Source organism: Alternaria postmessia (genome assembly GCF_024291825.1).
Source record: "Alternaria postmessia strain BMP 2775 chromosome Unknown scaffold_36, whole genome shotgun sequence".
Classification (NCBI taxonomy): domain Eukaryota; kingdom Fungi; phylum Ascomycota; class Dothideomycetes; order Pleosporales; family Pleosporaceae; genus Alternaria; species Alternaria postmessia.
In genome coordinates, this window is record NW_026260109.1 from 221957 (window position 1) to 237433 (window position 15477).

General features: G+C 50.3%; 7 protein-coding genes across 7 annotated transcripts; 5 read left to right on the forward strand and 2 right to left on the reverse strand.

Annotated features, from left to right (window-relative positions):
* Positions 1-182: 182 nt before the first annotated feature.
* On the forward strand, positions 183-2038 carry J4E82_006316 (uncharacterized protein; the record flags this gene model as incomplete). Its single annotated transcript, XM_051732573.1, has 4 exons — positions 183-393; positions 439-654; positions 708-1766; positions 1821-2038. 4 exons carry the CDS (start codon positions 183-185, stop codon positions 2036-2038), a joined length of 1704 nt encoding a protein of 567 aa, XP_051587719.1.
* Positions 2039-2381: 343 nt separating this feature from the next.
* On the reverse strand, positions 2382-2963 carry J4E82_006317 (uncharacterized protein; the record flags this gene model as incomplete). The annotated part of the gene is made up of 1 exon (XM_051732574.1): positions 2382-2963. One exon carries the CDS (start codon positions 2961-2963, stop codon positions 2382-2384), a length of 582 nt encoding a protein of 193 aa, XP_051587720.1.
* A 1345-nt stretch (positions 2964-4308) lies between these two features.
* J4E82_006318 (uncharacterized protein) lies at positions 4309-4851 on the forward strand (the record flags this gene model as incomplete). The annotated part of the gene is made up of 1 exon (XM_051732575.1): positions 4309-4851. The coding sequence occupies one exon, from the start codon at positions 4309-4311 to the stop codon at positions 4849-4851; it is 543 nt and encodes a 180-aa protein (XP_051587721.1).
* A 2044-nt stretch (positions 4852-6895) lies between these two features.
* On the forward strand, positions 6896-8059 carry J4E82_006319 (uncharacterized protein; the record flags this gene model as incomplete). The annotated part of the gene is made up of 2 exons (XM_051732576.1): positions 6896-7261; positions 7316-8059. The coding sequence occupies 2 exons, from the start codon at positions 6896-6898 to the stop codon at positions 8057-8059; spliced, it is 1110 nt and encodes a 369-aa protein (XP_051587722.1).
* Positions 8060-9310: 1251 nt separating this feature from the next.
* J4E82_006320 (uncharacterized protein) lies at positions 9311-9769 on the forward strand (the record flags this gene model as incomplete). Its single annotated transcript, XM_051732577.1, has 1 exon — positions 9311-9769. One exon carries the CDS (start codon positions 9311-9313, stop codon positions 9767-9769), a length of 459 nt encoding a protein of 152 aa, XP_051587723.1.
* Positions 9770-10598: 829 nt separating this feature from the next.
* Positions 10599-11402, reverse strand: J4E82_006321 (uncharacterized protein; the record flags this gene model as incomplete). The annotated part of the gene is made up of 1 exon (XM_051732578.1): positions 10599-11402. The coding sequence occupies one exon, from the start codon at positions 11400-11402 to the stop codon at positions 10599-10601; it is 804 nt and encodes a 267-aa protein (XP_051587724.1).
* A 608-nt stretch (positions 11403-12010) lies between these two features.
* J4E82_006322 (uncharacterized protein) lies at positions 12011-15372 on the forward strand (the record flags this gene model as incomplete). The annotated part of the gene is made up of 2 exons (XM_051732579.1): positions 12011-12434; positions 12536-15372. The coding sequence occupies 2 exons, from the start codon at positions 12011-12013 to the stop codon at positions 15370-15372; spliced, it is 3261 nt and encodes a 1086-aa protein (XP_051587725.1).
* Between the last annotated feature and the right edge of the window lie 105 nt (positions 15373-15477).

The window sequence follows — 15477 nt, forward strand, 5'->3', positions numbered from 1 at the left end:
AAGCATATGCCGATGTACAAGAGTGGGTATGCATGGGTTGTGATTGTCTTAGGAAGGTGGGATAGATGGGGGAAGATCCGCGAGCGCCAATGATAAGAAGAGGGTTATCACCATCACCCTCCTCAACAATCGTTGATTCCAGCCTCATCGAACATTGACAAAGTTGTTCGCCTACTTGCATCATGACTTTAAAGCATCGATTGGGTGTGGTTGATCAGAAAGTGCGCCTGCATGGAGACGACGAAAAGCACGAACAGACGGATGCATGGAGTAATCGCGATCTGATCCCACTCCCGCCAGAGCGGAGGACATGGGGTTGGTTCAACTTCTTCGGGTTTTGGGCAATTGCGTCGCTGAACCTCGCAAATTGGCAGACCCCAAGCACATTCTTGGGTAAGCTACAACGAAGGGCGAATGTTGATATTTGATAGCTGATAGTCACGGAAGCTACGGGTTTATCCGTCCCACAGGCTATCCTTATCATCGTTGTCAGCAGCATATTGATCGCCCTATTCTCTACAACCATCGCTTGGGTTGGATTGAAGTGGCACATTGGCTTCACAGTACAGAACAGGTATAGTTGGGGTATGCGAGGAAGCTTCATACCTTTGCTACAAAGAATCCTACTCAACTTCATTTGGAATGCGGTCCAATGTAAGCAAGGCTCTTTATGGGTGATATAGCACTACGAAACTGATCCAGGTTAGGTTGGAATGGCGGCCGTTTAGTTGCTGTATGCCTTACTGCGATCTGGCCATCGTACGCACGCATGCCGAACACTTTCAGCCCTAGCTTCCCTGCCACGACGGACCAATTCGTAGGCTTTGTCGTGTTCTGGTTCTTATCCACCCCATTCCTGTGGCTGCGGCCAGAGAAGTTCAAGATTCCATTCCTCGTAGTCTGCATATGGTGCGGCGTCGGCATGTTGGCATGGATGATCTGGGCAGTGGTAACTGCGAAAGGCGTAGGCCCTCTCTGGAACGCTGGCCAAACCATCCCTTCAGGCTCCCCTTGGGGTACTTCATGGCTCATCATGGCTGGCATAAACCAAACCATTGGCGGACTTGCTGCAGGTATCACCAATGGCAGCGACTTCTCACGCTATGCACGTTCAAGGAGGCACTATATCCATGGTACCATAGCTAGCTGTGTGATCACAAACGTCGTCGTCTCATTGGTTGGACTGGTCACCACTGCTTCGGGACAAAAGATTTATGGCGAGATCTATTGGAACCCACCAGATCTACTTATGCGCATGATGGACAACGGGAACGGCTCATCGCGGTCCCGTGCGGGTGTATTCTTTCTGGCTGCAGGTTTTGCCTTCACTGCAATGTTCGAAAACATATGCGGTAACGCTGTCTCTGGTGGAATTGACCTTGCTGGTCTCTTTCCGCGTTACATCAACATACGTCGCGGTGCCATTATCACGTTTGTGGCTGCATGGATCGTCCAGCCATGGCAACTCATCAATCGTGCCACCACTTTCATCGCTGTCTTGTCGTCCTTCTCTGTATTTTTGGCGCCTATAATTGGTATCATGTCATGCGATTACTTTCTCTTGCGAAAGAGAAGGGTTCGCCTGAGTCATCTATACCGAACAGAGGACTCGTCGTACTACTTCACCAAAGGCTTTAATTGGCGGGCGATACCGTCTTGGCTTTGTGGTTGGGCACCAACTATTGGAGGCCTCGTCGTGACCGTCAGAGGAGATGTTGATCCCCCGCGGTCCTTAGTGCAACTCTACAATATGGCCTTCTTGATAGGTAAGTAAGGTATTACAGGCTGTAGAGGTTACACTATCGCTTACATCCAATCAGGCTTCTTTATCAGCGCCGTTGTCTTCTACATACTCAACCTGATCTTTCCCGTCCCTGATATGGACCAGATCGATCCCACCGATCTATACGGTACCTTCACGGAGAGGGAGGCCAGGCGAGCTGGTGTATCTCCACTAGACGATGCGCCAATGCAGGTGGCAACACATGGACGGCGATCGACCGAACATGTTGTGATTTATGGAGAGAAGGGTGTGTAAGTTCGAGTAGCATGCTGGTAAATTACTACGTAAGGAGAGTTACGCGCCGACATAGAAAGCAAACTCGGCTATAGAGCCATAGGGCTGAAAAGGTCAAATTAGAATATTATGCAATAGTGATGCATGGGAAACTTTGCACCGACTGCTTAGCGAGCTCCATAGTATCTATACCATCGCTAGACACTAAAACCTGATTATTGTCACGCAACAAGCACATAAATCACAATACTGAAACATTTGAGGTGTACTTTCAGAGTCTCAGAGAGAAAATTTTGTCCTTATTCCGTACTACTACACTCATTTCACAACTGGAATCATCTTCAACGGAGCAAGTCGCATCTGCTTAATTGATGTCTGAGGCCTTCACAACCGTTCCAAACATGTCATCAATCTCTGTCAAAGCAACCTTCTTCACCTGCCCGGCGGGGATGTCCTTCATATCGCGCTGTCCAACACCATCTTCAACAACGAGGGTCTCGTAACCTAATGTAGTCGCTTCACGAGCGGTACTTGATACACAACCATGTGCCATGTATCCCGTGAGAACAAGTTTCCGGAGTCCAGTCTTCTTGACAATCTCTGCTAGATTCGTCTCCGAAAATGATCCAGCATGTTTCTTCCATACGATGGCCTCGCCTTTGATGGCTTCAACACCATCCATCTCTTTGGTAAGTTTGCCATTGGACTTGAAAATGGGTGCTTCATCGGAGCCAGTGTCGTGCAGGACATGTACGACGTGGCCGTTTTGCTCCCGGTATTTCTCCAGAAGGCTGGAGATTGCGATGTTGACCTGTTTGTAATCTTGAGCTGGGAGACTACCGTAGATGTACTCGTCCTGAGCGTCGATGATGACAAGGACAGAGTCTTTGACCGATGCTGTCGAATTGGGGATTCCAATGACTTGGCGAAGCGAAGGGGTTGGCATCTTGGATGGCTCGTTTGGAAAAATTGAAAAGTTGAGAAATAATTGGTATGTATAAAGACGATCAATGTTCAAGTAGTTAGATTAAGTGTTAAGAGTTGAGTGCGTGTTTGTGAGTGTGCTGGATATCTGTTCCTTGCAGACACCCAGACCTTTATACCATGAGAATGGTAGCCCTTGCAATCTTCTCTAACATTCGTCCGTCGCCTACCAAGACCGAGATCTTGATCTGATGTGGTAATCCAGCGAGTATGTTTCCTGAACTGATCAATCGGACCGTGCTGGTAGGTAAGCTAGTCGAGAAATAATGCTACCCAATGTGGTTAGTCCATCCCGAGGTCTGCTACCGCCCAGATCATCGAACAGAGCCTCTCAGTGAGGCGGACAGTTCGTAACAGATTCTGCCTAGAGTACCCCACGCAAAAACTCTGGAAGATTTCCGATACGAGAGACTTGTACGGAACTTTTCTGTATCTGGCATTGCTGACAAAGGGAATGTATCGCCTACTTCTGCTGGACGAATCCATGGGCACGGGAGCTTCTAGTCATTCGCACTAAGCCCCTAGTAGGGTAGTCGGAGTTCCATCAGCCATGCATTATCTTCTTCTCCTTATCCTTCTTCCTCATCCACAACAGATCGCATCAAGTCAACTCTCATGACCCAGATTCCATGAAGTCCTCTCGGATGTCTTTTCAAGCGTAGAGAGTCAGATTCAGCTTGCTAGGCGCATTCCGCAGAGCTCAATCCCCATTGGAAAAGATATTACAGCCCGTATCAGAACACCTGTCTTTTTCTTTCTTTTTTGCTTTTGTGCATGGTCGGATCGACTTCGTCTATGTATTGTGGCCTCAATGGTAAGATGTCGATATGCAATACCTGTGCTTGTCATTTGGGTAAGTGCGAAGCAGGTCTGGCCCGTACCACGACACGACCACTGGAAAGTCATTAGTGCATCAGCGTTAGTGCAAGTAGGCGATGTAATGCCTCTGATTCTATGGGTTAATTCGCTTCTCAGAGAGTTGGAGGATACGCCAGGGCAGAGGTATGAGTTATACGCATGATACTACCTTTGTGGGTATAATGGTAAGTAGGGATACACATTAACGTCGATGGTGTAGGTACACTCAGCTGTATTTCCTTTTGTTCCGGACCGATTGCAAAGGCCAATCTAGATGTCGACTTTCTGGTAGCGCCGCATGGCGTTGAATTTAGCTCTGGAAGCTATACATACGTCATCGATCCGGTAGTGCCGAGCATCAACCATATCCAAACCTGAGGCCCTCTTTACAAAACCCTTGCTGTTACCATATCTACCACTATCAACAAACATCGCAAGGTACAGACACGATGGCACCAGGCGAAAACCTTCCCGATTTTCTCACAAACACGGAACTCGATCCCAGCTTCGACAAAGACATCCTCGACACGCATCTGATCTACGACTATGACGCGCAAGATAGCAATGGCAACCCCGAAAAATGGCGATACGAACTATGGTGTTTCTCTTCTGACCGTGTCGTCTATGCCATTCATGGTGGTCCGATGGCCGGTCGCGTGAACTACCAACGCGCAACATACCAATGCATACGCCCTGGCGAACTATGGCAGATAAACTGGCTCGAAGAGACAGGTACTATCGTCTCTGCGGTTTACGACATTAAGGAGAAAAAGATGACGACGATGATTGCATTTTCGGAAGGTCACTGGAAGAGAGCAAAGGAGGCACTGGGCGACAAGAGGAAGAAAGAGGACCTGGATAGATGGAGGGGTCTGGCCGGTGTGGGAAACCAGACTTCGAGGTTTATGCTGAGCGAACAGGCGCAAGTCGTGGAGACGTTCAAGGGAAAGGGTGAACTGGTCCCGATCAAAGAGAGTGATCCCCTGTTTTGAGTAGTATATCTTCCATGATGTCACGTCAGTAAATATGGCGGTACCGTTTGTCCTGCGTGGTGCTTCGTCTCCTTTCTTGAAGGGAATATAGAATAGCTCTGTTCTGATGCTGTTCCACGTTTACAATCGAAGTATGACGTATTCGTGGGGATCTCAGTTTTTCGCGACCATAGTACCGGTAGTTAAGTCAAAGCGACGTACCTTACATTGCAGCTTGACAGTGCGACCATCGATACGATGCTGTGGAGCACCAGTCAGTATCACAACGCAACCGAGGCGGTGAGGTTCGCAACCTGTTCGGCGTTCTGGTGCGTTGTTGCATCCTCCCCCAAGGTTCCGTTGCAACGCGATTCAACCTTCCATTTACTCACGAGTTGCGTTTCCTTCGAAGTTGGTATTTCGTGTGGGTTAGCAGCTCTTGATGATGTATGGTGGTAAATCGCAAGGACTTCTTCGTAAGTCCTTCCTTGAGCACTGCTAGTCTGATACAGAACACACGTTGCACTATGGCAACGAGAGGCGCAGGAATCAAGAGGGAATGTCTCAGCATTACTTGGCTTCAATAGGCCAGTGAACCATCTGGGTCCCAGTGAAGTCATAAGGTGCGTCCGGAGCAGCGATAGCAAGCCAATCTCATTCTTTAGTGGAACATGTGCTTGCTTTTACCAGCGCAGTGGTTCTTTGTTCTCGTGGCGGACTCGATGCTTATGATGATCGTGGTTTCCTAACAGGTTTCTGCGAGAGCCGACGATCTCTTCCATAGGGCCACAATTGAGCATTCGACGTATCTCCCCCGCGCATGTCGCAAACAAGGCGAAGACTCTTCGGGGGGCCGTCTGAGCTGGGACCGAATGGCGACTCTGGCACTTGGGGGTATTTTTGTTTATTCTTTCGATATATGCCCGCGTACTTGCCAAGCTACGCGATAGAACATAATCTCTCGCAATAACGCTAGGTGTGCGACATGTAGCCGTGCGTGAAAGGACAAAAGGATGAGAAGATGGTTTTGTTCCTCCCGTACGGCGAGCCGAAGGGGGCTGCAGCACCAGATAACGGTTGTGGGGTAGAAGCCTGTCAGCAGCCACGTTCCATGGCGACGCTCCCTGTCCAGCGCGCTTTACAGCATTCCTTCACCGCGAAACCATCTGACCCTGCGTGAGAAGTAGGTGAGGTTCGTATCGAACGTTTCAAATGCTTCGCGAAGGTGCTGGAGATCCAGGGGTCGTGGAGGCAGCGCAAGCCACAACTGTTAGTGGGGGTTCGTAAGTGGTGTGTGGGCTGGTTAGACAGAGAACAGACCGCATGTTCGGAGTCCGATGCCTGCTAAGCGCCCGCAGTCTGCTGCTGTAAGGACGGTGAGAGTCGTCATTGCGAAGCCGCAAGCGGCATGGTCTGGTCTTACGCTGAGGCAGACATGCACGAGGCGGAATAGGCGAAAGACGAAATGGTAATTTCCACTCAGGCCACGAAGGATGAAGCGAAACGGCAGCGTGTCGGCATCTTGACGCTATCACGCGGGCGGCATAACAGGTTCTCGGGACGGCCGAGGGCATGCAACTAGGCGTGCTGCAAGACTGCTCGCAGTGGAATGGCCAACATGTAGAACCACTGTTCCGATGCTGTGCCGGGGCCCTGCACATGGAGTTCCAATCTCGCATTACCCCATGCGGCTTAGACTAGCGCAGCTGCAGCTGCACCTCTATCCCATGCCACCGCAACTTGGCCCCCAGCACGCCATGTGCCACAACAGCAGAAGGTCGGTATGACAGGGTGCGGCGGGCGCGACGGGGATCCAGCGCGACCCTACTCGTCCACCTACTCCCATGGTGCTTCATCAGCTGCTGCCAGCCTGGCCACGATGACTATGCTCTTCAGCCCGTCGTCCCTCATTCCACCTGTGCCTGTATATTCCTTTTGTTCCTGCGCGACACCAGGCTGAATCACAACTCCGTTTCATTTCGACTTGCTTTTTACTCCTCGTTCTGGAACACATCGCCTTCACATCTTCGCAAACATCGTCTCAGTCAACACACATAGCCCAACCATGGGTCATCCAGCACTCACGTCACGGGAGCACCTGGAGCTTTTGAGGAGCTCTGCTTTCGAATCCGAGCACGCCTGGCTCTACGACAACTCCTATTTGCAACACGAGGCAGCGGCGTTGGCGCTGGAACAAGAGATTGAGCAGTCACATGCCAGCATATCGCCCGACGACAACTCCGACGAGCAAGTCCGCATACTCAAGACGCAGATCAACATCCACAGAGAGAGACAGAGGGCGCTGAGGCCACACCTTGAAAGTGGGAGCGATCAGGTTGACGAAGAGGGCAATGAGTGTGTCTTTGTACCAGCACCGAATCAATGGGGAGCCAACGGAGACTTGGACGAGGAGAGTGAGAGCCTATCCGCAGTGAGTAGCAAGCTCGCTCCCACGGCACTGTTGAGCCAAGCTGACATGGTTTAGATCCATAACCTCCTCACCTGGCAAACTTCCTACTCGCCTGTGTCACATGCTCCACATGACGAACTCCCTTCTCCTGACATCCCGTACCACTCGTTACTCGATCCTACACAGCCTACAACGACGTACAATCTTCACCGCACACGAGAATGGACCGGGTCTTCAGGCTTCCGGAAGTATATCTACAGCGCACGCGACTACTCGAACAAATACGCTTTGTATATGCTTGAAGCCACCCATCGCGACGACAGTCAAGTCAACGCTGCCGACTTCTTCCGCGTCGCTGAGTTCCCACAACCGTGCATATCTATCCTTCTCTCTGGCATCGACAAGAAGCGTATGGCGACTAAAGATGCTGCCTACAAATCGCGAAGCATACACCTGAAGGGCCCCTTCTCCCAACCGATTTCTGAATATCCAGATAGACAGCACAAGATTCCGTGGTCGCCACGACGCTTTAAATACGGCGGACGACGGTTCGTGTGGAAACAGGGTGATCCAAACGATGATGCAATGCCGGAGACATTGTACGAATACCAGCAAGATTGGATGAAACCTGGAAGCAGGACGGGCAAGCGATGCGACGACGCGAAGCCAATCAAACTAGTATGGGGCGAGAAGAGAAGGAAGGGCAAAGTGGACAGTTATACGATCCATTTCAGAGGTGGCATGGACCAAGTATTCAGGGAGATTCTGCTTGCAAGCCAGATGGCGCGGCAGGTATGCCTCTTTACTGCAATGGACTAAGGCGCCGTGGCACGTTGGAAGGAGGTGAAATTGTACTTGTATAACCACACAGCGAGGGGCGTTAAATGGGGCCGTATGACACGGTATGGATACCATAGAGCAGCGTTTTGGCACTTGGCTCACATTGAAGCATTTTGTTACTACTATTTACAGTATCTTGGAAGTGGATAGCAGGCTTCTCTACTACCTAGGACATATTGGGAGCCCAAGGGCGACGTTGATCAATTCAAAACTCTGATACTACTACGATACTGCAATGCGTCCTCTGCTCCTCGCGCTGCAACTGCCGGGTCAAGATGCGATTGTGAGTGATAGGTAACAGTTGTTGCATGCCTTACATCTGACTCATCCTAATAACTCCGTTGGAGCCAACAGAGGGAACTTCCGCAGCGGCGTCGCATGGTTGCATGTAAGCCGCATATGTATGCTACGCTGTAGATTGGGCCACGGCCTTGCTGACGTACGCCGTTACGGCACGCTGGGCCGGTCGAAGTTATTGGCGGATTCTGACCAGGCAAGGATCGCATTGGTAGCTTTGGAGCATTTGAGAATATCCAGGGGCATGGGTCTTGGATTGCATTGTTGGTGAATGGTGTGTTGTCTTTGCGACATGAGTTGAAGTGGGGAGCATGATGCAGACGACTACCCAGGTAGCTTAATACTCTCAGCATACAAGGCAGCTCCACACCCTGTGAAGAAGAAAAGCCAAGAAAGACGGCGGTACCAGGCTTGGGCAAAAAACAAAAGGCTCTCTGTCATGATCATTGCTTGTGAGCAACATGGAGGTGCAAGTGCTGCAGGCCACCATCACGATGACTTCATCGCAGGTCCTCCTACCATCCAGACTATCACCGATCGCGCACGCTTTTTCGCACGCATCTTCCACGGTGGGCAGTATTGCACATACCCGAGACATCTGATCCCAGTTTATCTGTCCCGTATCAAACATCGTCTACTTGGCAATCAAACGCCCCCAAGCTAGAGTCTTACGCGCGTCTTTGGCTGACGCCCATTGTTCTGCAACAGAACCGACAACCTGTTAGCTCATCTTCTCCACACGGAACAGCCGCCCGGTACCCAAAACGTCGTCTCCGCGCATCGAATCACACACTTGAGCGTGTGAAAGTGCAGGTAGACCTACCGACCAGCACGCAACAGTACCACGTGCATCGCTTACTGCGACAACTCCCAACGCTTCCATATCCGCTTCACCGTCTCTCAAGGTTCCTCCCAGAGAAAGACCCACCAGTCATGTCTTCAACGCGCAACACTGCACTGCGGGAGACAACCCACTCCTTCTGCCGCGCGTTGATATCGCCGCCTCCTCCCTCAGACCTCCTATTGCAGTACTTCAGCAATGCGCCCAAGATCACGGAGCACGGCCCTGAGTGGTCACGTTCGCGGCTACCTTTCTTAGCTAAGACCTTTTCTGGTAGAGATGGATGCGAGGAGTATTTCAAGGTGATGACTGATGTACTGGACATGTCTTTGCCCGAGGATGCATTCCCGGGAAAGGAGGGGTTCATTGTGGATGCAGAGGCGGGAATGGTAAGTGTCGTTGGTAAAGGACGATTTACAAGTAGGAAAACGGGCAAGGGATGGAACGAACAATTCATCTATAGGTTTAGTGGGTTTGATGAGCAGGGCAAGATAGGGCATTGGGAGGTCTGGGCAGATCCATTGAGTGCCTGGAACGCTGTTGGAGAGTAAACTCCATTTCCTGACGGAGATATCAGATTATACTGAATTCCGTGCAGGGTTTTTCCACGCTTAGCGTTGCGAACACATCAATCAGCGCGAAGAGACTGATATGTGAGATTCACAGACGACATGTTGCACATACGTGCTAGTGATTTTAGTGAATGGAAGACGTTAGCGCGTCCTGGATGTGGGTCCTGTCGGTGGTTTCTGCACCTTCTTCCGAAACCCTTCAACTTTTCTTCCTCGCGCTTTTGCACCTTGACACCAACTCTCCAACACCATGGCGCAAGCTCTGTAAAGCTCAACAGGGCAACCACCCTCTTCGCCAACATCTCCCCTATCTTAGACGACTAACATGTAGCTCCTATCTACAGTATTATGTTTCAGAAGGTACGTTTAACGGTTTCTTCTTATCACAGCACTCGCATAATTGCGACGTGGACACAAAGCTCAAAGATGATATACATCGACCATTAAATACTTTAGGAAGAGCCGGAAAAGGTATGGCTAGCATCGACATATGCTACGCCGTCGCTGCTTATAACTCGGTCTCTGAAGAGCATCATCATTCCTACATCATAGAATTCAGTTGTAGAACCGCTGCTGACGATGTAATGAACAGGCTACAAAATCACCTCGCGACGGCTGAAACGAAACAGGCGTCGCTGTATGACGCACAAACCAACGCGATCTTTACTCGTTGATCCATGATGGAGCCGGTTGGCAAGCAAAGGCTTGACAGGATCACATTGCAGTAGCATGAGCATGCTTAGCAGCAGTTGCATGACGCATATATCATAGAATGAATGCGCTCGCATATATGTGGATACTATGGATACTATATTCGCAGGCTACTCGACATGCTACTGCTGTCGAGCAACGCAGCAGCATCCAGCTCAAGTGTTGACACTGGTAACTCCGCCCTCTCATAGAGTTCCGACATTGCTGGCCTACCCACGAAGGCATCGGCCGGCCAGGAAATAGACTGGTCGAACGCATAGTTGTCGCTCCAAGACGCTAGGAGATTGCTCATGTTGAAGTTGAAATCGTGATGAATCGCAGACGAGTGCTCCTCGGGCACGCTGAAGTCGTTCATGTTGAGTGGACTTGAGTCTGCTCCCATATCAACTAGATCATTGAAGTCGAATGTATCCCAATCTCGCAATTGGTTCCCTTCATCTGCACTCGTCGTTGAAGCAGATATTGTGCCGGGGCTGTTGCGCTGGGCCGCAATATTCTTTGCGTATTCCTTTGGCGTCAAGCCTGTCTTGTCTTTGAAGATCTTGTGGAAGTACCGAGGCGTGAGGTTGACCTTCTTAGCTAAGTCTTGCAGTCTCAGTGAGCTGGGGTCCTCCTTCTTCAAGGCTTCGTCGATCAATACACATGCTTTCTCTACCGCTCGCTCCTGTGGATCTTCAAGTACGGTATTTGGCTTGCATCTCTTGCAGGCTCTGAACCCAGCTGCCTCAGCTTCAAACGGAGTCGCATAGAATCCAACATTTGCCCGACGCGCTAATCGTCCTGGACATGTTGGCCGGCAGTAGATCCGTGTGGATTTGACAGAGTAGATGAAATGGCCGTTTGCGTCAGCATCTCTTACTGTGAGGGCTCGCCATCGTGCAGCGTCAGTTGCGTAGGCCATGGTACAGACTCAGTATAGGTTAACTACGAAGTTAGCATGAGTCCAAGTGTTTGCGCAGTTGTGTTCAGAGCATACTTCTGCCGAGTAAACAATCTTGGGATGTTTCTGAGCGAAGAATCGTGAAATGGTGCTGATCTAACTGCAACACTACCGACTGCGGGTACTTCCTGGCTGTAATAATGAATGCAATTCTGAGGTTGACAAAATGATCGATTAGACATGTATAGTGAACTTGACCGCGGCAACGGGCCATCTTAAGAGTCGAAGTGTTCCTAGGCCCCAACGTGATGCACGCTGTGATTGGTCAATTTGAAAGCCATCTTGAGAGCTATGACGCAGGCTGACCTTACGAATCACGAACGCGTTAGTACCGTATATCGACATGCGACCCACGAGATAACGCCCACGGAAAATGTAACATTCATGAGTAGCATCATGGCGCGCGCAAGGTACGAGGCACGTCGCTCTTTCCGCCTCGAGCCCAGCTTGTGGAAGAGGTAGGCACGATGAAGACACTCACCGGGGGCTCTCCAAACCACAGGTCTCACTCAGTTTTAATTACATTGCACAAATGAGACCTTCGCACCATCATCCTCACAACTAACGGTATGTCGGAGGGCCCTGAAATCGTTGCTGTACCCGGCATCGCGGCGCTTTCATCAATAGCAGCGAGACAGATTGGTGCCGGGCAGGTCCTTGTTGACCCCAGTTCTGTCGTCAAAGAGCTCATTGATAATGCTCTGGATGCGCGGGCAAAGAGCATCTTTGTGGACATTACTGCCAACACAATCGACTCTATCCAAGTCAAGGATGACGGCCATGGCATACCAGCTCAAGACCGCCCTCTTGCATGCCGGCGCTCCTGTACCAGCAAGATTAGAGACTTTCGCGATCTGAAAGGCGTCGGAGGTAAATGGCTTGGCTTTCGTGGCGAGGCACTCTCAAGCATGGCTGAGATGAGCAGCTCGCTGTGCATCACCACTCGGGTAGAGGGTGAGCCGGTCGCTGTGAAGCTCAAATACGGTCGTGACGGTGAGCTTACTTCGTAAGATGCCCATTGGTGCTTGCGCAAGAAACTATCAGTACTAAACCATACAGTGTGGAACATGACTCTCACCCTATTGGCACGACAGTCAAAGTTACCAAGTTCCTTGACTTCATACCTGTTCGAAAGCAAACAGCGAGCAAGAATTCAGCGAACTTGCTAGCGAAGATTCGGCGACTCATGCAGGCCTATGCGCTTGCCAGACCAACCACACGATTCAGACTCCGCGTGTTGAAAGCGAAGAACAACAACGGTGACTTCGTTTATGCCCCGAAGGCCGATGGGAATGTTGAAGACGCAACTCTGAAAGTGATTGGCAAGAATTGCGCTCTACAGTGCGACTGGACTGTTCTGGAAGCAGATGGCTTCGAAGTTCACGCTTTCTTACCCAAGCCAGGTGCGACTGGACCAAAGATAGCTCATCAAGGAACCTTCATCTCGATCGACGCAAGACCTGTATCGAGCAGTCGCGGTACCATGAAGCAGATCGTTGCAGCTTACAAAGACCGACTCCGCAAGTCAAACCCTTCACTCGCCGGTATCAAAGATCCATTCTTCTGCTTGAATATCATTTGTCCGCCTGACAGCTATGATCCCAACATCGAGCCCGCTAAAGACGATGTCATGTTCGATAATAGCAATGTGGTTATTGGCGTTGTGGACAAATTGCTCAAAGCCTATTATCCCGAGGCATCTCAAGAGGCTCGGGATGCTGAACCTCCAACATCTGCACAACAACAGTATGAAAATCAGCCCAGGCAACGAACAACAAGTTCCACCGAAAGCCCGATCATAGCTCATGAACACACGTCTACTAGCGCGATCGAGGAACCTCCGGCCACTACGACGCAAGCGCAGCCACGTTGGAGGTCAAGCATGTATGGGATCGACGAAGATGATCTACAGTTTCTGCAAGAAGACCATACACCGGTAATTGAAGAAGAGGAAGGAATTCGTGCGGCTGAGATTTCTAATCCGTGGACTATCGCTCGAATGAATGCCAGAGTTAAGCCCAAGCAGTCCTCCAGCCATGAACAACTGTTAAGTCCAGCTAAAAGCCAAGAATATGCCAACTCATATTCTGGTTCTTCCAGTCCTATTGTCACTCCCAATCGGCCTCGCTCGACGTTGCCTTTGACCCCTCAAACATTGTCAAAGACGAATGTAGTGAGATCTCCACTGGACGCAGAACTAGAGCCTAGTATCCAGCACGTATCGCAGGCGAGTTCAGAAATCAATACCTTGGACAACATCACACAAGAGAGAGTGACAGGTAAAGAGCGTCGTTACGAGTTCAATATCTCTCCTTTCCACACTGGCATGTCGAATCACTTCACGCAACGTGAGATTCATCCAAAAGACTTAGAGGTACGAAGCTTCAGTCAGTCAGTTACTAGTCCGCAAAATATGACTCCTCCGGGATCTTCAGCTCCTCGCAGGCGTCGTGCTCAACAGACCTATGCAAACAAGCCATTTGCACCACTAATTCGGGGATCGCATGATACCGTGCTGAGAAAGTCTTTACCTGGCACACAAGCTTTCCAACAAGCTCGTAATCAGCATGGGACATTTAACCAAGGGCTACGACCTTCTGCCACCACTTCGTCGGCATCACGCAAATCTATCCCAAATTCAGTTGAGAGTACGATCCAAAATCAACTTAATTCGATCAACAATAGCGATATCCGTGACTTCTTCGGCTGTAATGCACAGCGAAAACCGCCAATGAGCCCAGGACACGTTCCAGAAGCTGTGCTTTCCCGAGCTTCCTCAGCGGAACCACAGCCCTGTTCAAAACACGTTAGAGATGGTCTAATGTTTGATGATGACCGTGGAACGGATATCAATCTAAGCAGGTCGATTGACAAGTACCGACCATTATCTGTAGGAAGTCAGATGCCTATGGTATTTGACCAGCGATCGGTCGGTGATAGAGATGCTCAAGGTGTGTTTAACGAAAAAGGGAGTAAGCTGGAGCCGTGCAGCGCAACCCGCCAGTTCCAGATTCACGATTACGCCTTCCCTTACTCGCCTACTCCTAGGTCTTTTGATACCCGAAGTGACCATCCCCTCATTCCTCTGGAGTTCAGCCGGGTAGCAGCCACTGAGGACGCACATCGTCACGACAATAATGCCAAGGACATGGAGGCATACTTTAGGTCACAAGAAAAGCAGCACGTCAACTCTCTATTACACGCCAAAAATCCTTCTCAAAGACAGGAACCTCACACAGTCCCACCCTACGAAGCCCCGAGCAAGACACTTCGTCCCAGACGTCGCACAATCGACGCCCTCGAGCGAACAAAGTCCTCTAGACTACCGCTTGAGCGCATACCTAAAGGTTTCAACATCCAAGATCTAATCTTGCCCCTTCCCATGAATATCCGCACTGTCCTACAACACTGTCATAAACTGGACATGCGACGCAACAGCCTAGAGTGGGGGTACCCAGCCGAAGGTGTATACGACAACTTTGCTGAGCCAGTGTTGAAGCAGAAAATCTTGGAGTGGGTAACCAAGCTTGATGCACTGTTGTGTAAGCGGTATGAGAGGATTGGTGGCGCAGATACGAGGCGTGAGATACAGGAAGGTATTCAGCGGGTGCTTGATACGAGGAAAGAGTTAGGTGATGCCATACCTAGGGTTGTGAGTGTGGGTCAGGATACAGTGGATGATGCGGTTAGGGTATCAGATGAGCATGTCTTCCCAGGCGATGGCAAGGTTACTAGTTCCATCGTTCGGCAGCAGGCTGTGGAACCTGAGAGGAAGGCAGATGATGAGTTCGATTTCGACATGGAACAATATATTGATCTGACAGCGGATAACGAGAGGCAGATCACAGGGACAGCTAGCGAGGGGAGCATAGAGGTGGCAAAGAGTGAATACGACGAAGATGTCGAGGATGAGATGTTGATGGATCTATGAGAAAAGTGGAGGAAGCGATGGAAAGGGCGAGTCAGACCCGGCCCTGACTCTAGCACCGCAACGGAGTAACATATCCTACTCAGTAGATAGTGGTATCAAAAGGCA